This window comes from Podarcis melisellensis (assembly GCF_964234715.1).
Source record: "Podarcis melisellensis genome assembly, chromosome: 1".
NCBI classification, from domain to species: domain Eukaryota; kingdom Metazoa; phylum Chordata; class Lepidosauria; order Squamata; family Lacertidae; genus Podarcis; species Podarcis melisellensis.
Genome location: NC_138528.1, coordinates 102,288,467 through 102,310,957, shown reverse-complemented (window position 1 = coordinate 102,310,957; position 22,491 = coordinate 102,288,467). Strand labels below are relative to the sequence as shown.

The 22,491-nt window shown below is 40.7% G+C and overlaps 1 protein-coding gene across 50 annotated transcripts in view; it reads left to right on the top strand.

Annotated features, from left to right (window-relative positions):
• Positions 1-4,820: 4,820 nt before the first annotated feature.
• The window catches only part of NEB (nebulin), a 153,449-nt gene continuing 135,778 nt past the window's right edge, over positions 4,821-22,491 (top strand). For all 50 annotated transcript variants that reach the window (XM_081927821.1, XM_081927807.1, XM_081927808.1 and 47 more), the window contains exons 1-10: positions 4,821-4,962; positions 5,619-5,715; positions 8,712-8,772; positions 13,289-13,330; positions 17,372-17,581; positions 18,167-18,274; positions 19,312-19,416; positions 19,605-19,709; positions 19,822-19,926; positions 20,344-20,448. In XM_081927821.1, the coding sequence (XP_081783947.1) occupies positions 8,740-8,772; positions 13,289-13,330; positions 17,372-17,581; positions 18,167-18,274; positions 19,312-19,416; positions 19,605-19,709; positions 19,822-19,926; positions 20,344-20,448 (813 nt within the window). In that variant the 5' untranslated portion in view covers positions 4,821-4,962; positions 5,619-5,715; positions 8,712-8,739. The remainder of the gene's footprint in view (positions 4,963-5,618; positions 5,716-8,711; positions 8,773-13,288; positions 13,331-17,371; positions 17,582-18,166; positions 18,275-19,311; positions 19,417-19,604; positions 19,710-19,821; positions 19,927-20,343; positions 20,449-22,491) is intronic.

Genomic DNA, 22,491 nt, shown 5'->3' with positions numbered 1-22,491 from the left:
GGATCTTGCTTCTGAAAGGATCTTCAGCCTTCACTTCTGAATTTATTTTTCAAGAAGTTCCATAGTCTCTTCCTTGTGAAGATTTGATGAAAAATGTACTGGAGATATTTTGACACAATTGCTGATATAAGGACTGGGTGAAAAATAAGTCTGCACCAAACTGGTAAGCAATTAGTACTTGTTGTTTTTGATATTATTTAAATATATCTGTGTTTTATTAAAGTTATTGATTAATCAAACTACTTTAGACAAAGCATTTGTGCTTAGCTTTTTGGGGGCGTTTTGCATTAAAGAGGGGTTCATAAGTTTCAGGTTTGGGTGCATCATTTGGTCATGTCGCCTCAAATAGTATCATGAAGCTGAAAATGCTTCAGAAAAGAGAAATCAGACTTAGAGGAGGGTTGGGATCTATTTCCTGAGAGGATAGACTGAAGGAGGGGGGTGGAACCTGTGTCCCTGCAGAGCCGTATCCCCTGAAGCCAGTTGTCGGGGATGATGGGAGTTGTATTACAGCAGAATCTGAAGCGTCCCCCATCCCTAGACGAAAGCATTTGGGGATTTAGATTTTAGGAAAAAAAGATGACTAAGAGAGACTTTATAAAATTATGTATGATTATAAGAAAAATTATGCAAGATAATGAGAAAATATATGGTGTACAATCAGTGAATTTAATTGCCAGGAAAGACATAGGAAAATATTTCACATAACATAATTTAGAGAATTTACTGCTACAAGACGCAATATATGGTAGTGGCCACAAGCCTAGATGAGGGGTTAGGTGGATACAATAGGTTCCAATACAATCGGTTCCACAACAAAATGTTGTGTGATGTGCTCCCGACAGCCAGCAAGTCATGCCCTTTCCTAGAACATTCCATTCCTTTTCCTCAGCCCCCTTCCCACTTTTCCTTCCAGCAGACATTCAGCATTATATCACCACTGAACATGCTCAGTCCTCATTGATTCCCCCCCCCCAAGTTTTTTGTTCCAAAAACCTTGGGACTCCATCAAGCCTGCTGAAAACATCCCTTCTGTGGATGAATGGCCCCCAACTAGGGTTCCTCTTGCCTGTCCAATGCAAACGTAAGTGGGGATACTTGAAGAGCGAAGCTGCTATGTTGAACCTGGGGCTAGATGATCTGATTGATTCTTTCCAAATCTGACAATGGAAGGATTGTAACTCAGTGTTCGAGCATCTGCTATGCATACAGTAGGTTCCAGGTTCAGTCTTTGCCATCTCCAGACAGGATTAGGAACGCCCTCGGACTGAAACCTCAGAGAGCCAGAGTGAACATCACTGAAGTATATGGACCCAGGAGTCTGATGCAGTACAAGGCAGCTTCCTAGGTTCCTATAATTTTTGTTGTTTGACTGGATGCATTTATTCATCCACATGCATGACCTTAATGCTGGGGCCTGATCCTAAAGTGATCCTATAAATACATCCTGTTGGTGGGAAGAAGCGAGAAATCATACAAACGGGAACTTTAAGACATTGGATACTACTGGCTGGGAGACTGTGATACACTTGTTTTGAAGGTCATGGTGGAGGAGAGGAGCACCCACCCACTCACATTAAGACCACCACTGATAGTGTATTATTTGGAGTACAGGTCAACAGGAGAAGGACTGAATGCAGTTGAACAAATCTCACCTTGCTGATGGGTTTCCTGGTGGATCTGGGGAGAAAACTTTGGAACAAAACTTAGAGTAATTGAGAATGCTTCTATCCCATGTCTTAAATTTGGAAACTGAATTCATCCATCAAAAGACATTTATGAGGTCACCATGTGCACATGCTTATTGACATCTTAAGCTATGGGTGGCTCATTCTGCATCTGTCTTGAAGCATCTTAAAGTCCTGTTGTGTCACTCAAGTGTGTGTCTCACCCTGCTAATCAGGAAGCTTCTGGGATGTAAATAAAGCTTTAACATTGTGGTTGAGTGAGAGAGGATACTAGTAGTCAGGCATTATAAGTCGGTCACTTGATTTTGAATACGTCATGCATATAAGTATAATCATCCCTGATTGGTTGTATTCCTTATGCTAAGCAAAAAGAAGAAGCACCGAAATATCCTTTGCTCATGGACGGGGTGAAGCAAACAGACAATGGCTTCCTTCAAAGTCAACGTGGGAATTCATGGCTCATACAATATTTCAACTCGGAGCTTACTGGTTTCTGCTTTACTCTTCCAGCTCTCAGGATAAATGATACCAGACCCGTCCATAACACAAACTCCGGGAGTGAGTTTGAGGTACAAACCTACAACCCCATTGGTCCAACAAAAAGGAAAATGACATAACACATGAGCAGGCCATGGGTTGCAACCTCTGAATATCTTGTCCTTTCTCATGATGAAACTACCCTAAGATCCATACTATGGAACCACCTCTTTATAGAGGCTCCTCCCCTTTTCAATATGTGTCTAAATCCTTATCTGCTCCCAAGTGGCAGTTGCAAGAGCAAGTTGTGTTTATATTGGAACAAATGCAAGATGGAAATGGTCTACAGCAGATATGGGGAACCTATGGTCCTCCAAATGTTGTCGGACTCTACTATTAGCCCCAGCCAGCATGGCCAATGGTCATGGATGGTGGAAGTTGGAGTGGTCCAACAACATATAGAGGATCGCAGGTTATCCATCCTTGACATTGAGGATTGCTGTGAATAGATTGAAAAGCCTGACCAATCAGATGTGCTATCAGCATACGTTGACACTGAATATAGAAATAAATTATTGCTGAATTACATTACAAAGTCAGATTAGCTGACAGGGAGCTAGAAGACAAATGAGCTGTGGCTTCTCTATTTCCTAGGTGCTTGGAAAACCGCATCTGGCAGCCCCTCTGCAAAGTTATAGGCTACAGCAATCATTCTACTCGCCTCCATGTTTCTTTTTTTTTTTAATATTTTTATTAATTTTCACAAACATAGAAAATAACAAAACATACAAAACAACAACAACAAAACAATACAAACTGACACATAGTGTGACTTCTCCAAACCTCCCCTTCACTGCATCCTTAATTTTAAAATATCAGTTCTTAGCAAACCTTCATTCAAATTCAAAACTATTTTTCCTTAAATTTTCTCATATTTCAAATTTAACCGCTATAATTCTGTATCTCATATCCTTTGACATCTCAACATTCCGAAATTTTACAATAGTTCTTAAGATAAGTTTTAAACTTCCTCCAGTCCTCTTCCACCGTCTCTCTCCTCTGGTCACGGATTCTGCCGGTCATCTCAGCCAGTCCCATAAATTCTGTCACCTTGATTTGCCATTCTTCCAGAGTAGGTAATACTCGCCTCCATGTTTCAATTGAATCCAGAATACAGCCCAGTTTGAATTAGCACTGTGCTAAAACCAGCTCCCTGATTTCTCGAAAGTTTTCAACCTCTGGTTGTTGTTTTCTGCCTCTTTATCCAAGACATTTTAGAAATTTCTTCATATTCCCAGTCGGCTTGGGTAGTGTGTGTGTGTTTTTTTCTTTCCATTAAACATGTCTGCCATCTCGCTGATCTGAACTCCCTGCCTCCACATTGCAGGAGATATTTCATGACACCATCCCCAAGCTTTGATGGAAGTATGTGAAGCCAGGGTGATTGGCCATTCAGTGCCTGAGATAGAAGCAGTCACTGGTTTTGTTTTTCTAAGTGAAGCCTTTTCTTTTATCTTAAACTTTCCACACTGATTTTTTTTATAAAAAAACACACTACTGATTTTCAACATTACAATGACATGAATGTACATTTATATGTTCGAAACCAAACTGACCAAGCAATAAAATATTGAAACAACGACAATGGTTCTGCTGCAGTTATTTCACACCAATGTTGGGGAGGGTAGGGAGAGGGTAGTTGAAGGAAGAGGCGTTTAGGTGTATTGATCGGCTTACCTATATCATTCTCCCACACTGCATGAAATGATGTATAGAGCTGAGTCCCTTTTCTGGGGACAGTCTGCCAAAGGCACTCATTCTTGAAAAGCATCAGAGCCCTGAGCTCACCCAGTTGTCTGAGATTTGGGGCACAATTGACAGTTAGATGTCATGAGGTTTTTGGAGAATGGAGGCATCTGGGAAGACTGTGGAAGGAAGGAAATTCAAAAGTATCCTTGGCCACCAAGAAAAACCCTGCACCCCAACTGCAAGAATGCCACCGAATGTTTCTCTCCTGTTTCATAATAAAACAACGTTTCTTACAAAGTGATGGAGAGTGGCTGAAAAATTGCAGAAGTAATTTTCAGCACAGCACTCGTTTGAATGGCTGAATAGGCCATGGTGACTGGTGTCCATTGGGCAGAAAGCAACAGTAGGTGGGTCAGATCCAATGAAAGGCTGAGAACTAGTTCTAAGCTTTGTCTCCATCCTACTCTGTGCTGAGTCCCAAAAGGGCAATGCTGAGAATAAGGATGGAGAAAGCAGCAAGAAGGTGGGCAAGTGGGGACTGACTGAGGATAGACTGAGGTTGACAAGGCACCAAGCATCCCACTCCTCATGGACTAATCCTAGGACTCCTCCCTGCCTTTGGCTAAATGCCACCACAAACCACGCAGAGCAGAGAAGTCACAGCGTTCTCTAGGTGGGCATTGCTCCCCGCCTGCAATATCGTCCCTATTTTTTTTGTTCATATCTTGTTGCAATAATATTACGTATTTTGCCAGCATTCATAATTTGGCTGAGTTGATGCTCTTGTAATGTTTTGGTTAGAAATCAGACTAATGGCAAGTATGTGCTGCTTTCCTTTGTGGCGCTGCTGAACAGGTGGCCGTCCAAAGGGTCACTTTGTATATTTAGTATCTGAAACTTGATCGAGACCGAATCTGATTGGCTGCCCCAAGAACATCATAATTTAGGAGCTGATGCATCAGATGAATGCTGCTTTTGCCCAGCGTTTCTCAGGAGGGAGGACAGTTGGAGAGGCTTTGCTGCTAAGGAAATTATTTAAATATTGCTGGTAAGTTCATTTTTTAAAATCATTGTTTCGTTTTCTATAGAATTTATCTTGGCCAACTAGCCAGTTTGTCTCTTCAAAGACTTTGTGGCCTGTTGGGACTTCCATCAGAATAAGAGCTAATAAACATTTATTTTTCGAGCATCTGTTTATTTTCAGTGAGGCAAGTCAGGAAGGGATTGTATTGGATAAGGTTTTACTGAGGAGAGATGAGGTCCTGGCTGTGTAATCTGGGGATGGTAAAACATAGGGACTTGGTAGATTAATGTTCTCCTATTTAAGTAGCTCTTGTGTTTTATTTCCTCAGAATTTTAGCGAGTTTTGTTGGTGAGGCACCACTTTTAAATCTTATTTTATTCTACCTTTACTGAAGAAAATTGGCACTAGGAAGGGACAGTGTCTAAAGAGCCTATATTTAACCCACAGTACTGGATTGCCACTTGCCTCAGAAGGAATTGCTGTTTAGCTAGCTAAACAAAACCAGCCAATCGCTCTGAGGTATTAACTTACATGGCAAATATATTTGAACTAGGAAGCAGCTGTTGCAAACCTTCATGTCCTTGCCCGCGTTAGAAAAAGGGGCTGCAAACCCAGGGCACCGCAGGGCCTGCTGAATTCACAGTTCTAATGAATTCATTCATTCATTTTATATTTCCCAGGTTTGAGAGGAAAAATACATAAAGAAAAGAGGCACAGAAGCAAACAATCCTTAAAGGCCAATGGTGGGAAGACAGAAGTTAACTTCATTAACTTAAGGTCATTTGAAATACATTGCTGAATTTGCACGTGTGCTGAAATTAGACTACTATTGTTAAAACAGCCTTGCAAGTAAAACCAAAAAGTTATTTGTTCATAAAAACAACTGGCTGCCATTTATATTGATGTAAATGATGGTGTGGCATTGATGGTCTGAAAGAAGGAAACAGGCTGGGAAGAGAGAATGACCAATTCTAGTTTAGAAAAGCCGCCTTGGCTGGTCACCGGCAAGCGACTTATATTCACCCTTGGTGACTAGGCAGGAGGCTTTTTCTAAGCTTGTGTAACATTACTGGATAGGAGAGTTCTCCACTCTTAAGGCCTACATCTCAAATCTTTAGCAAGCATATTTGACTTCAATAATAATAATAATAATAATAATAATAATAATAATAATAATATCATTATTTATATCCTGCCCATCTGGTAAAATCATGTTCTGTGACACTTATTTTCTGGTTGCTGGAGAGAAAGTTCAAAGCGTTATGGCTGTAATCCCATGGATCAGAACTGCATGTGATATTTCCACCCAGAAAAGATTAATGCGGATTAACCACTGCTGGTGTTTTGTCTTGTGCTGGTAGCCGCTGCCAGCAGAGAGGTGCCAATTGTTTCTCTTCTATAAGCTCTTGCACAAGGTAACAGATGCATGCCTGGGAATTGCTACGGGTGTGACTGAAAGTTTCCCACCAGTTCTTCAAAATAGAATCACATTTATTACATGGGGTGCTCTGTTTGGCCAGAAACTTACTTCATAACAGCATCTAACTTATTTTGCATGTCACAAATGTCCTAGTCACAGAAGAAAATAGACACAATTTTGAAGTCACTTAGTTAGCTCCACATACTTGCTTACTGGCATTCTAACAGATTAGAACTAAGTACTAGGAGAATCCTCCAGTTTGGACACCAAAAAAGCCAGTGTGATTTAGCTGGACCTAGTACCTTTTGGCCATGAAACTCATTGGGTGACCTTGGGTCTAGCTAACTAGAACAGTGAAATTCTGTTGCTGACTTATATAGCAGCCCTCTTGAGTGAAGAGGGCAGTGGCATCATATCTGCAAGGCCCATCCCAGTGTCTTCACACTCACAGGAGACTTTTGAAAATTGAGTGAGAAGATCTGAAGTAAGCTTTTAGTTATATTCAACTCAATGCAGTTAAAAGCTTTGATGTGATTGGGAATCCTGCATTATCAGGGTTCCTTACTGTGTTGGAGGTTTCTAAGTGCATTTATCTCTATGTGCTTAGAACTCCTCTTTGAATCTTTCTGTCCAGTGTTGGGGTGCAGCACACAGGATGCATGTTGGGGCGCATGTCCCCTACATACCCCTTCTCCATCCCATGTTGCTTGTACTCCTGAACAGGCCAAAAAGTGAAAGGTACCGTATTTTTGTGCGCACCGACCCCTCTCGCTCTCCAGGCTTTGCGCAGCTCTCCGCAAGGCGTGGGAGCCCGGTGCCGGGCTCCCATGGCTTGCGGAGAGTTGCCTGTTCTGGGGGCTGGGGTCGGGGGAAGCTCGGGCTTCCCCCGCCCCAGCTCAGCGCCTGGGGGGGGGGGGAATAAAAATTTCCCCTTTATTTCCCCCCCAAAAAGCTATAGGTGCATCCTATAGGGCGAAAAATACGGTAGCTTTCATAATTCAACTTAGTAGCATCAGAAATATGCAAGGCTGATGTATGGAAAGAGGACAGAGTTTCAACAATTAAAAATTGGTTGCCTAGAGTTGGGGTGGGCAGACTTCAGGCATATGAGGTCCACTGTGTGTTGGTTTGTTTTTTTTACTAGAACCCAAGATCTACCAACCATATTCAAAAAATATAGGGTGGGATTAAACTAATGAGTTGTGTCAGTGGAAACCCTGTGCAAGGACTTCTGCTTCCACAGCGTAGCTTCCTTCCCCTGAACCCCTAAAATTGGGAGAACCCTTGGAACAGTGTGTAGGGGGTGGGGAGAGAGGGGGGTTGTTCTATCTGGCAAGCCAAAATGCTTGCCTTGATGGAACAATCGCCTTAGCACGGTGTTGAATTCCTCCCATGTTGTTCAAATGAAAGAACAGAGCGTACATTCTAAGCCTAGGAATTTGCTTTCAGTAGTAAAACCAAACTGAGCTCACAGTCCATTTGCACAAAAGTCCCCTCCTGATGAGCTTTCTTCATTTCAGGCACCTCATTTGGGGGTTGGGGTGGAATTCACTTTGTTATAGCTGTTGTTGAACCATTGTGTATCAAAAACAATTGCCGATCTACTACAAATCACCCAGAGATCTATCTGATATGCTTTCTGCCCAGTGCTGATATAGACTATGAGATATAGCTATAATTGAGAAAATTATATAGAAGGAAGAACTAAGGCAATTCAGTGTCTAATTTTAAAAACAATTACGTATGTTCTTTTATATAGTTTTGAAAAGACAGTTGGTAATTGTATGGTTTGGAAACTAAGTAGAAAGATGCTTTGCAATGCTTTGCAATATTGAGTTGCAGTCAATCAAGTTCTGCTCAAAGGAGACCCACTGAAATTAATGGACCTAAATTGATCACACCCATTCATTTTAATGGGTCTGCTACTAGTAGAACTAACATGGGATCCAACTAGTAACTTTTTTTTTTTGCAATGATACCATATTTTCTTCTTCCTTTTTCTCTCTCTCATAAGATACTGTATAATTATATTAGTCTGATATTTTAACAGCATAACAAAATCCATGCATATCCTAGTTTTGGGTGGTATCCAACTAACAAGTTTCATAAGGCAAATATTTACACATGTGCAATGGAGCTTTCCCCTCTCCTCATCTTGTGTGTGCCCTGTAAATCTGCTCTGGGGGGTTGGGGAAAGAGAGATTTAGAGGGTGTGCAAGAGGAGAAGAGGGGGACAGGGGTAAATCCTTGCGCTGATGGGTACATTATTTGGATGCCTGTCTTTGATTGCTAATGCTCTGTGGCATTGAGTTCATTGCGCTGATGTTCATTTTTCCACCTCTCTTGTGGCCAGCGAGTAGGGGGAAAAACACTCTGCAAAGATGGAAGAAGAAGAATATGAGGAGGTTGTGGAGGTAAGACGCCAAACATTTTGACTTCCTGAATTCTTTTGTCTCGAGAAATGTGGGTTTAGTTATTTCTTAGAGGAAATACCAACAACTAATAGCAAGTCAGGAACCTGAGATTACTGCTTCTAAAATGTGACTGTCTCCAGATTCAGTATTCTGACTGGCCATTTTTAGAAGTATATATGTATATGGCTGACCTCTTCAAGCTGTGAAGAAAATGCAGCATGAGAAGAAAATGATGGCAATGATGCCCATCTTAGTTCCCTCACCAACGCTTAGCCTTCAATCTGAGTTAAATATTTGGAAAAGTTCTATGTAGTTGATTATGGAATTCCCATTATTTAATGATATTATTAATGGACATTAATGGACATTAAGGTCAGTGATCTAGTTTGGCCATGGCTATTTGTTCATAGGTAGCAGGATTGTGGCTGCCTATCCAGGGCTTCCTGGATCTTTATGTAGCTTTTTAAAATCAAGTCCCAGCCATGAGTTGCAAACAACACCCATATGCAAACTCCTTGTAATCACTAGGTTTTCTCAATGGGTGTGTTTGGGAAAGGAAACATAGTTCAGAGGTAGAGCATGTGCTTTGCATGTTCAAGGCCTCTCTAGGTAATACTCCTATTTTAAACCCTAGAGAAACCACGGCTAGATAGCATAGACAATAAATGAGCTTGATGGGCCAATGGGCCAAGGCAGCTTCCTATGTGGTTTTGACTCAATGTCATCTAATACATATGAGCCATGACCACTATCCACACTGTGCCAACAATTGGCGATTGAAGCTCACTGTACATATTGACTGTGAGTTTCGATATGTTGTATAAAGGTTTTATAGGGTTGTGTCCAACTATGTTATATTCAAAGTAGACCCAGCAAAATCAATGGGCATGACTAACTTAAGTTCGTTTATTTCAATGTGTCTACTCTGCATATGACTTAGATACAAGCTAGTCAATTCTGCTGTGATAGTATTATCTATTGTATGTTATTTATGACAAGTGTCACAATCAAGGGTATCTTTGACCATAATATTTTCCTTTGTTGCAGTGGCAAAAGCTGTCATATTTTTTCACATATTCATACCTATCATGTCATAATATCTGGTATTCCTGTCTGTTCTCTCATCACTGTGTGTTTCTCATTAGACTAATAATTGTTCTCTATTTCACAGTGTCATTTTTAATTGACTTTGAATTGTGCCTATGTGGGCTTGTTTCTCCAGATGTCTGTCTCTCTTTCCCCCCCATCTTTCTTGAGATATTCATAGTTAGGCTAAAACATTATAAATAAAATGGCAACAATTGCATCTGGTATTAGTTTAGAGCTGCATAGCCCTTTCCAGAAACATTAAAAATAGCTCTGGTCTTCATCATTGCTTGCCAGTTATACATTACTCTCATGTTTTAACTCTGGGTGAAACAGATTCATGTTCAGAAACAAATTTAACATATTGCTGAGCAATGAAGCATTTGCTCTCCAGGAGCCAAAATCCAAGGGCATGTCATGGATGATTCTTTGCATGAACATTTTGTTTGGGATATCTGGCTCTACTGGTTTATGCAGAACCTGTAGGTCAGACATAGGAAACATTTCTTCTTAGTAAAGGGCCTATGCTACCAATCTGAAGCCGGCCAGTAGACCACAGGGAAAAACGTATGGTTGTGCTCCTGTGGTGGCACACATATAGTTTCTCACAAGCTCTCTGACAACTACATGCACATCTGCTTATGAATGCCCATGCCTATGCATATATTCTCATTTATAAATAGAATTAGTACAGCATTCCTACAGGCACATGCATACACAGTGAAGCTCTCTCCCCTCTCTCCATCTACATTCTCTTTTACTGCCAAGTACCATTGGCAGGCTGTGAAGAAAAAGCCAGGGGGAGAATTCACTCCGTCTGTTCTTGTAACCCACCCAGGCACACGGTGGCATTTGCAGCTTGGGAAACAAGCACATTTTTCTTCTGGAACAAAGTTATTTGCAAAAGCATTCATCAGCTGCTGGTGTTGGCAATGGTGGACTCTTCCTTTAGGTGGCCAGTTTCTTCAGACTTCGCCTTGGGCTAATGTGGTCCATGGAAATGTGAAGGGTCATAATTGGACAACGAGTCTGAGATTCTCCATCCCTGCTCTATATTCTATTGGGGGGGGGCTTTTAAGATCAGTTTTTAAAGACTTTCCATATCAAAGAAGAACAAAAAACAATAAAAACTCACAGCATATAAACCTATACATTTGGCTGCAGTAAGCACACAATCCAAATGAGCCAACAATAGAAAATCACTCATAAATTGACAATCCATAAGACACAAATAATGAATAATGAATGTTCAGTTTGATGTAATGCGATTTATAATACTGAGAGCACATATAGCCCAGTAGAGAGGCATCTGGACTTAGCAACAAGTCTAATAATCTATTTATATCTATATCAATTTAAATGCGGGTGACCATGTCATACTGTAGATGAAAGATACAAAAATAGATCACGGTGGCTCTTGCGTCATCTATAGTATATCATCAGCTATGCCTCAGTTTCACCAGAATATACCATACATGAAATGATACGAATAATTCTCGATAAACACTCTTGTGATATTGAGTGTAGTTTGAAACTGAGATGCACTGAGATGTTGATTAATGCAAGCCCTATCACTCAAATGTCTGAGATGATGCTGGTTGCCACTATCAGTGATAGGTTTTATCTTGATAATGTTGTGGATCAGCTTTGGGAAATAATTTTGAAGGATCTTTTAAGAGTTAGAGCAGGCCCATCAGCAATATGTATACAAATTGGATTTTATACACCAAGACAGAAATTATAAATCAGCAAAGCTTGCGATAGTAAAACAAATTCAGTCCTAGGGTCGCTGACAAAAACATGTTCCAGTTAAGCATTTTTGGCTCTTTCGGATCTTTGTTCAGTTTTGGACATACTTGACTGACTGCATTTGTGAGAGTCCACACTCCAAACTACTCTGATTCTATGTTGGTACTATGGAATGCAAATGAAAATGCAGGCTAGAGAGCTATTCACACGAATAGGAGTTTGGACCTGCATAATCTGCACTGGGTAAGCTTTGAGTAGTTGTTGGCTAATTGATTTCTCTCACAGTTTTAGGGTAGCTCTTTAACATGAAGAATGACATACTGATAGTACTAAAGGAATTTGGGCATGTTACTATCGGGATCATTTCCATGGGGATTGCCTAGAAGTTGTGATTAGATTTGGTTAAGTTAACAAGATTCTGGAGGCCATGGCTTCTATTTTATTAAGTCTATGCAGTAAGGATATAATGCTTAAATTTTACATGGTGGGGCCTGATTCTTTCTTCACTGTATGGACAATAGAATACTCCAGATACATGATTAATCTTAGGGGAGATCAACCATACACCCTTTTCCTCATGAAGTCAACATGTTGATTTGGGCCTTTCAAAGGTTATTGCAGTTTCCAGATTTAAAACCTTTGCCAGCAATCGGTTTTGCCAGAGGGTCATTTTAAGGAAAAGGTGGAAGTGGAGTAAGCAAGCCCCAATACCAGTCCTAACTCATCCTTTTTATTTCTGGGCTGGCAAATAGATGTTGAGGCTGAACCTTTGCAGATACTGGATTTGTTCCATATGAAATATGAGTCCCTGATCCCTATGGGAACTCAGTTCAGGCCTGACATAGCCAGCTGCAATACTGGATACTTCATGGAGTATTAATGAGATTAGTTCACGACAGACGTAGAAGAAATGAATCAAAGGTACGAATGTACCTTTAGGCTCATTGATCATTCATCCTGACTGTTTGCAGGGAGATTAGATGACACCAGCTATTTACTGAACATTCATTCTGATTTGTTTGTGGTTAGATTGACCCACATTGCATCAAACAAGGGTTATCTCACACTATCCAGTGCACTTTCCTGTCACTTTCTTTATTACAAAAAAGACCAATTGGGGCGAAGGGATTGAGTTTGTGGTTCAAGAGCTCTAAACCAACTTTAATTGTGCAACCTGCTGGTATGTTTTTCTGACTATTTCCAAGAGCTGACATTTGAATCTTTATGTGAAATACGTCTTCCTCCCCATTAAAAAAACTAGTATCCCATGGGAAATGGGGCTTCAGCTGAGTGTATGTGTATAGGAAACTCTGCAAGCGTAGCTAGAGGTATACAGTCTTGGGTCCTTAGATGGGGCTCTGTACAGTGTCCAAAACCTAAGCTGCTGGGAGACAAGGTATTTCACACTTGCTACAGCCTTTTGCATATTTGTTGAGGGTGATCTGACCTTGAAAACCTACTTATGCTCATGAATTGCTCTTTGCCGCAGTGAAACGAATGTTTGTAAACCTTCACCTGTTCCTTTGCTGGTGGGAATCTTCAAGAATTTTCCAGCAGAACATTACCTCTACTACCAAAACATTTCTTCAGCCCTAATTTTTATTCTTTGAGTCAAAGGAAAAGATGTGTCTCTTTATGAATGATATTGTGAAAAATAACAAGGTCTCTCCTTTGTTTATAGTACTACATTGAAGAGGAGGTCATTGAGGGTGAACCGGGAGAGGTAAAAGCCTCTGCTTTATGCGCAAACCCCTTCTTTCGTTATTTTTAATGCTTTTTCAGGGTTTTATGTGTTCCCACATAATAATCCACTAGGATGTGAAATTCATCCAGTACCCCGTAGAACTGTGTGACCAATGACTTAATCAAGAAATATGGCTTGATTATTAACGCAGAATATTAACACAATATTCAAAGAAGTACTTTTCTCCTCCTGATCCTGTGTGGATGGCATTAATTTGCAAAGGGCTCTAATGGCATTGTATTCTTTTGCTCCTATAGTTGTTATTATGCTCAGTGCTTTGTATGCTATTAGATTAGGTTTTTCTTGCTTCCCTTTGGGCGGATGCAGATTCATTGTACAATCTGCATCCCAGAAAAATCATTAACTAATATTTCATGGGCTTTATTGGTTATGACTATACCTCTCACGTTGATATCATGATAGCGGTGCTTCAGTTTACAGAGAACAGTGAACAGTACTCCTTAAGAACCACGAAATGAGAAATGTCATTTAAAAGAGGAATGGAATAGATTCAAAATAAGAGATGTACCAAAGTCTTCTTCCTGCCTACTTTTATACCTGTACACATCAGTCCTGTATCCATTCATTTTGTGGTGTCACCCATTTTCATCATGCACGCCCCAATCTTGCGTTCCTATCTTTTGTTTCTTGTTTATGTGATGGCGCATCTTCATGAAATTACTGCAGAATTTATTTTTAAAAAATGATTTAATTGGTTCTCCTAATGTTTCTGTTTTAAATCTTTACAAGATGAAATATTTCTTCAGGCTTTCAGTAACATGTGGAGATGGTGGTAGAGTTCTGCAAGTAAAACAGAATCTATAAAATAAGAACAACACAAAATAAGCTAATATGCATGGAAATTTCTCCACTTACAGAAAGCTCTGTAGCTTATACAGGCTAGTTGAGTCTGCCTGAGATGTTATCCTAAAGTAGACATGTTTTTATAATCCACTGCTAGCTGCACCGAGGTTATTTTTGTTTCCTATGATGGGTTGTCACTTTTAGAAAAAATAAAGTACTTTATAAAAGGTTTAACAATAGATACTTAAAATAATTTCTGAAATTTATTTTATTGCTGTTTTTATATAGAATCTAACCATGTTTAAAACATGAGTATCAGTGTAAGCAACAACAACAAAAAGCTAATATGTCGTGTACTATCTATCACTTTCAGATAAATTATATATATGCTGCTTCAGTTTTAAATTTAGCCATATATATATATATATAATGACCTCATATACATCTTGCAGAGACACTGATTATTCTTGTTTAGCAATTCTCTGATCATGTATTGTGGTGTAATCTCACTCATTTTAATCTTGCTAAAGGTTCTTCCAAAGTATAACAGTTTTAAGAGTGTTTCTGCTCTCTGAGGCTACCCCTTCACTGATCCACATTCAAAATTCCTCTTGACGTCAGTGGGAGTTTTCTGTGTGCAATGGTGGTGCGAAAAACTCTTGTGAAATCCAAGCCCGGTGGTGAATAACCAGAAACCTTTATTTAGAAAACAGTCAACCTTTTGAACAGCCAACCTGTTTCTCATGGAAACAGCTTGGGTGATGTGTGTCATGTTAATATAATAAGCACATTAAGGCATTCCTCAAATGGAAGGGGGACTTATATTGGGGGGCAATGTAATAATAATAATAATAATAATAATAATAATAATAATAATAATAATAATAATAATTTCACTATTTATACCCAGCCCATCTGGCTGCAGTGTCATACCTCATTGTCCTGCACTGCAGCATTGCTAACTCATGGTTGATGCTTCCCATCAGTCCTATTTGACACATTCACACACAGAATGTGAACCAAAATATTGGTGAATACCCTGAAAATTCTAGCAGTGAGCTCTGCAGTCATGGTGATAGATTCTGCAGCTTCTGAGTGAATTGACCCTACAAAAGCTATTGTAAATACATTGTCTGGATAGGGTGGCCACTTATAAATCTCCTTACAAAAGAACAAATACACCACCATAAAAGAGGGCAAAAGGGACCTATTTGCATAATATTTGCATATGCTAATTTATATGTGTAAATTTGATGCAAATTCAAAAAATAATTTCTGCAATTTAAATAGAAAAGAATAACATCTCACCACTGTGGGGAAGATTGTGACCAGGTGACCTGTGCAGATGCTAACTCAGGCTTCCTCAAACTCTTCCCTCCAGATGTTTTGAGACTACAGTTCCCATCATCCCTGACCACTGGTTCTGCTAGCTAGGGATCATGGGAGTTGTAGGCCAAAAACATATGGCAGGCCAAGCTTGAGGAAGCCTATGCTAACTGGTGATGGTCTTTTTAATGCTCCCCCTCTACACAGGTCTTTTTTTAAACCACAGATGGAATGGATAGAAATGTCCTCTGTCAAGCCTTCAAACAAAGGACTGCCCTCTGTAGGGCACATGGACGCACTACCCCAAACATATGGTCGCCACAGATTCCTCCCCTCCAATCTCCCCCCCCCACTCCCCAATTAGTACAATTGCATGTTTAGATTTTTACTCCATGCTGCATATGGAGAGGAAAGCTAGGGCTGGGAGCTGTCCATTGAAAATGGAAACCTGGGTCTACGGCAGTCCACATCGGTAATGTTGATTTTTTGCCAATTTTGTAGCAATTTTTATTTTTATTTTATCTTGCCCAAAAAAGAAGCAGCGCTGAACAGCTTTTGTGTCTGCATTTTCACTTTTTGAAATATGACAACCCTAGGAAAGCTGTTTACAAGTCCTTTCAACCACCACATAGGTACATTAGGTTATTTTATATTTTGTGAGGAAACGGTGCAAACAACAGTCAGTAAAATACATTGTTCGGGTGAGGCTTAATACTTTTATTTTGCAGTATGCATGAAAACTGTTAGAGACTCTTTATGAACAGGCCCATGTGTATCTGGCTTGCGCTGATCTTGAAATGCAGAGACCTGATTCACATATCACATTAACCCATGGTTAAAATAATGTTTTAACCTTATTTTAACCATAGTTAAAATATGAAACCATAGGTGCTTCGTTCCCCTCCCGCTCCTGCAGCACTACTGGGAAGCGAGTCACGATGGGGCTTGTTGTGTAGTCCAAACCTGCACTTGTGGTTTCTTTCCCCCCAGACAAATCACTAGGGGTAAACCAAACACCAAACCATGGTTTGTTCCCTAGCAGCATGACGGAAGTAGAAGTAAAGGCGGAGTGCAACCAGGAGTGGAGGAAAGGGGCGGTGGGGTGGGCCTCCCCAGGTGTCATCATTGGGGGGGTGACATTCGGCGCTCCGTCTGCCCATGACTCCCAAGCCTACTACGAGCCGACAGGGGAAGGGCGGAGATGTGCCGACCTGCCAGTGGCCTTCTCCCCCCTTCCCCCTTCATTCTGATAGCTCGGGAGGCTTGGGAGTCACAGGTGGGTGGCGTGCCATTGCCCCCCGCTCCCAGGCTATTTCCGGGGGGGGAGCCTCCCCCAAGCTGTCAAATGGAAGAGGGAAGGGAGGAAGGCTGCTGACAAAGCGGCACAGCTCCCTCCTTCCCGCCCAGGAAGCAGCCCGCCATGCACCGTTCGCTCCGCCCCCTGGGTGTCTTGCCCCCTGGGGCGCTCCCTGCAGGTGGCACCTCCCTGAGACACTCACCCCGCCCCCATGGACGCTTGCCCCACTTCTGTGGCCCTACCCCCAGGTGCACAGCATGTGTGCCACTCCGGAGGCCGGAGCAGCTAGCTCCACCTCTGATTTAATTTCAGCAGCATGTGCCAGCACACTGCTTGTTTACATTAAACCATGGTTTGTTCTAACTATAATGTGACACGAGGATCAGGCCACTGTATATTATAGAAACTTTAAAATAAATAAATGAAGAGGAGATAAAAGTTTGGTTGGTTGCAAGTTGCTTTGAGTTGCCCTGGGCGAGAAAAAGCGACTAACAAATTTAATATTAAACCATAAAGTGATGATAGTAATAAAAGGTTCTACAGCTATTCCAAGGTGCTAATTGAAACCCATCATACTTCCCCCACATTCCTAGATAATTACGGAGATCACGGAGACAACATACACCACAGGATCTGGTCCTCACACGGTAACCACTACAAAGCATACTACTGAAACCATGGACACCGCTCACAAGGCCTCTCCTCCTGTCAGAAAAAAGGTTGTACGGAAAAAAGTGGACACGTCAAAGTTTATGACACCTTACCTGGATCACAGTTCGAAAATGCAGAAGCTCTTCAGTAATGTAAGTCAAAAGTTGTTTCTAACATCTCCTGTTTGAAGCCATTGAGTCCCAAGTTTGGCTAAGTCCAAACTTTCAGAGGTTTTATATTTGCGTTGTACATGGTTGGTTTTTTAAAAAAATATCTCAGTTGTTTTCAATTTAGAAATCTTTGCTTGTTTTTTTTTTAATGAATATTATAGCTAACAACATTACAAATGACGCTCACCTGTTCTTTTCAGTGTAGTAAATATTGGTAACCATGATTTATCCACTCTAAGAGTGTGGAAGGAGGGAGGCGGTCTGGCTTATTTCAAAATAATATTGGCATCCGCACAGCATTTCCATCCCTGCCATAAAGCCTAAAATTTGATGAACAAAATTAATTTCTGCCCCCCAGAGCACTACATAGGTTGCCTCTTCCTGCTGTAAACTATCTTTCACACTAGGCTTGTATTTCTCTCCTTAGGGGTACATAGAATGTCTCTATAAATACCACTTAAAATCTTGAGATGAAAGTACTTCCACATCACAGTTTCCAGAGGATTCACAATAAGAGCGTGATAGCATGTTGACTCTGTCCTCATTTTGCTCTGTTTTCCCTTCCAGAACAAGTACAAAGAGAAGTTTGAGAAGGAGAGAGGGAAGCCATATGCAATCACAAGTGACACCCCTGAACTTCGAAGAATCAAGAAAGCCCAGGACCAGCTCAGTGAGGTAAGCGCCAGGGCTGTCAGAGCATTTAAGCAGTGAGCTGTGCCTCTCTGAAGCTATTTTAATTCTAGCAAGGAAGGTAGGAGCCACACGGATAAAGTTACAGTAAGCCAATCTGGAACCTTAGAAGAAATGCTGCTAAGATTCTTGGCATAGCAAAATGCAGACTCGGCATCAAGCTAGAAATTCTAGGATTCAGATTAAACGCCTAGATACCTGTGAGTCAAGGAGGGAGGAATAATAGCTTTTTTGACCAGCGACACCCACAGACCTACCTACCCACCTACAAACATACACATGTTCTTATTCAATAAAGGAAATGTGGGCATTGAGGCATTGTGGTCCAAGATTGACAAACACAGGACGGGTGCCGATGTGCACTCAGATTACTCACCTGCATTGAGATGCACATTTATACCTGGGCATCTCTGATGAAGCCTCCACTTTCACTTAATGGTATAGTTGGAAGTCGATATTTCCAGCTGCTTAAAATGTCCACGCTCCTAAAACATGGTGATGCATGTATCTTTTTTTTGTTTTTGTTTCATTGAGTTATATTGCAAATACATACAGATCAAAACTTTTAAATGTGAAAAGAAGAAAAATAATTTTAAAGGGTTACAAAGAAAAGAAAGAAAGAAGAAAAGCAGAAATTTAAATAAATTACATAAACTAATACAATTAAATCTTAATGAAGATAAGAAAAAAATCATAGATGGAACAGCGTTGATTCATTCATTATTAAACTAAGACTTTGCAAACCAAATACATACACTTTAAACTGTTACCTCTTACATATCGTCTGTTTTCCTAAGAAGCTAACACTTCTTAGGTGTTTCATTTTTCATATTCTTTTGTTCTTTGGACTTCCGTCAGTCTCACAACACTTTAATTCCTAATTAAAACCAACTTAATTTCAGTACATCCCTCATCTTGGTATCAGGGAGCTTTTTACCTTTGCAATGTTATTCTAGACACATGTATCTGTTGTATATGCTGTTAATTATGGGTTCCCTATTCTGTATCTGTGGTTTCTGTAGGTTAAATATCGCATGGCTGGTGAAGCGGCAAAGACTAACTGTCACGTGGATGGACAAGCAAGAGACATAGAACACGCAAAGAAGGTCTCCCAGCAAGTTAGCAAGGTAAGTCCGAAAAACAGGAAAGGGGCAGATATGGTGAATCTCTCTGGGGAGTAAATTCCACATTTGTGAAGCTACCACTGAATTTATTCTTCTTCTTTAGGGGATATTTGGCTGGAAATGTCCAGAGCATAGGCTTTAGGTGAACAAACAGAGGTGCTTCCCTTAACCTTGCTGGTTTGTCTCTCTAGGTGTTATACAAACAGAACTGGGAAGAGAATAAGGAAAAGTACCTGCTCCCCCCTGATGCTCCCGAGTTTGTGCAGGCTGTAAAAGCTTCCGAAATGTACAGCAAGGTAGGCCAGGCCCCGAAAGGCCCTGAATTATTTCCCCATTCATTTGGTGCCTCCTCCATTCAGCTTATGTTTCCCAAATGGACCGTGTTGTTATTGCTTCCCTTTCTCTAAGAAACGATACACCGAAGACTGGGAAGCAGACAAAGCATTATTCTACCCTTATGACGACAGCCCCGAACTGAGGAGAGTAGCACAGGCGCAAAAGTCCCTCAGTGATGTAAGTACCGAGATCCTGCTAGTGCGTTGTGGACCTGTGTTGTTGGATAAGGAAGTCCGTGTTTAACACGCTTCAGGCGGCAAACACTTGATAGGATCATTAAGATATTTTAGTCAGCATGAGGGTGTGGGTGGGTATTTTCTTCCTAAGCTGAAATGTAAGGATAACAACTTGTCCTTCAAGCAGCATGCAGCTGCAATCCTAAGCACATTTGCTCCCTGACATTACTGAGACTTACTTCAGAGTAAACCTGCTTAGGATTGCCAAACACTATAGAGCAGTGGTGCTAATTTGATTGCCTTTATTTTACTAGTGAGTGCAAGCTAGCTCCTCTGTGAATAGCCGTGTTAAGAGAAAGCAAGAGTGAATGTCTTCCTTGTTGAAACAAGCAGGTCTTGTCTGTCCCTGTTATTTCAGATTGTCTACAAAAAGGGGCACGATGAACGCAAAGCTAAATACACTTCTCTGCCAGACCCACCTGATGTGGAGCTTGCCAGGAAAGTGACCCGACAGCTCAGTGATGTGAGTATACTGTAGTGTTAATTCTTAGCATAGAGGGCAGGGAAAATACCAAGTGCTGTAAAAGGCAAAGCTATGCTTACCACGTGGCCTTCTGCAGTCATTCTGGCCCCATCTCGATTTCCTGTTGAATCTTACCTCTCCCTCTCTTCCACCCTCTTTTTCCATCAGTGGAGACTGCTATTGTACTCAGGTCCTACTTGCCAGCTTCCCATGGACTGTCTATACACCATATATTTAAAGTACATGACTATCACCAAAGAATCTTGGGAACTGCAGTTTACCCCACACAGAGGTACAATTCCCAGCACCCCAAACAAACAACAGTTCCCAGGATGCTTTGAAGGAAGTAATGGTGTGTACCCAGCCTTTATTCATTACCGCGAGAACTTGATCTGATCTAGCAGGGTTTTTCTCATTTATATTAAGTATTAAAAAAATAACTACCCATCTGATTCGTGTTTGATAGTACCACTGGTCCTGCTAGCTAGGGATGATGGGAATTGTAGTCCAAAAACAGACCCGTTTGGGAAACCCTGGTTGAATCCCATTTTGAATCTTTCTAAGTTGGTGGCCATCTGGTGGCAGAGAATTCCATAGTTTAACTATACGTTGTGTGAATAAGCGTTTCCTCTTGAATATTTTACCATTCAACTTCATTATAAGAGCCTTGCTGGATCAGACCAAAGGCAAATTAGGCAATCTATTGTGTGAGGTAATTCAGTTAGGAAACCTCTGCTGAAGAGACCTAAAATGCTAAAAAATAAAAATAAATGTGCCTCTCCATTCCATTTCCATACAAAATAATGCTTCACAGACTTGGGAAATGTGATGGCAAACAGAATGCCCATATCTGATTTCATGCGTTGAATTAATTGCACAACTGATGAATTCCGCAACCATGAAGCATGACTAATAAAGTTGATATTTAGGTATAATTAATCTAGTACCACGATGGAAAGAAGAGGGATGAAATTAATGTGGTCGTGTAATTTGTTGTAAATAGCCAGTAAATGAAACTCAGAACCAAAGCAGATTGTGATAACAAAAATAATGTCTGACCCCCTCATTTACGTTAGTCATGAATTGCTGCATTTTTCATTGTTCTCTTCATTTAATGGAATGTCTTTTAATATATCTCACTACTGGTCTCTCTAATTTTCCCCAAACTTACCTTTTAGGGATAGGATAGGCAACCAAAGGAACGGAGCACAGACCAGAAGTCTAGGGCAGGAAGATTAATGAGAGTAGTTTGGAAACCAAGGCTTTTTGGTGGTGGGAGAATAAAAGATAATTGAGTTAGTGGGAAAAGATAATTGAGTTAGTGGGAAAGTGCTGTAGTTCAATGGTAGAACATCTTCCTTGCCTGCTGAGTTCAATCTCGAGCATCTCCAGGTATGACTGGGATCCCTGCCTGAAAACCTGGAAAACCACTGTCAGCCAGTGTGACAAAACTGAGCTAGATAGACGAGTGGTCTGACTCCATATAAGCCAGTTTCCTATATTCCTATGAGATCCTGGGGTTTTTGGTGACCCCCTTTTTTCCTGTCTGTCAGCACCACCACTTATACAATTAATGAGAAACTTTCATACGTCTATGTAGCCTTTTGTTCCATAAGGGGTACATTTTATATTTATTGTGATTCGTTATCTTAGGGCCAGTAACAGGTGTATAGATTCTACATTACTGTGAAGATTTGATTGAATTCTATACAAATTCTGGTTGCTACTGTAGCATACATGAAATGCAGCCAGAATTTTAATTGCAAAAGGTTGGAAAGGAGAAGCTCTCCCATCCAAATTAGACTGGCAAAACAAACTGAGGGAATATGCAAAACTAGCCAGATTATCAGCAAGGTTCCCAGATGTTACCGATGAAAAATTCAATAGGGAGTTGGATGTATACAGAGTTTATTTAAAAGGACATTGCAAAAATATAAATCTGTTGGCAGATCTGGATTGACTTTCTGCATGTAATAGGGGAATCTTATAAAATTAATGTAATTGAAACAACCTAGAGGAGACAAAATTTAGCGTGCAGATAAA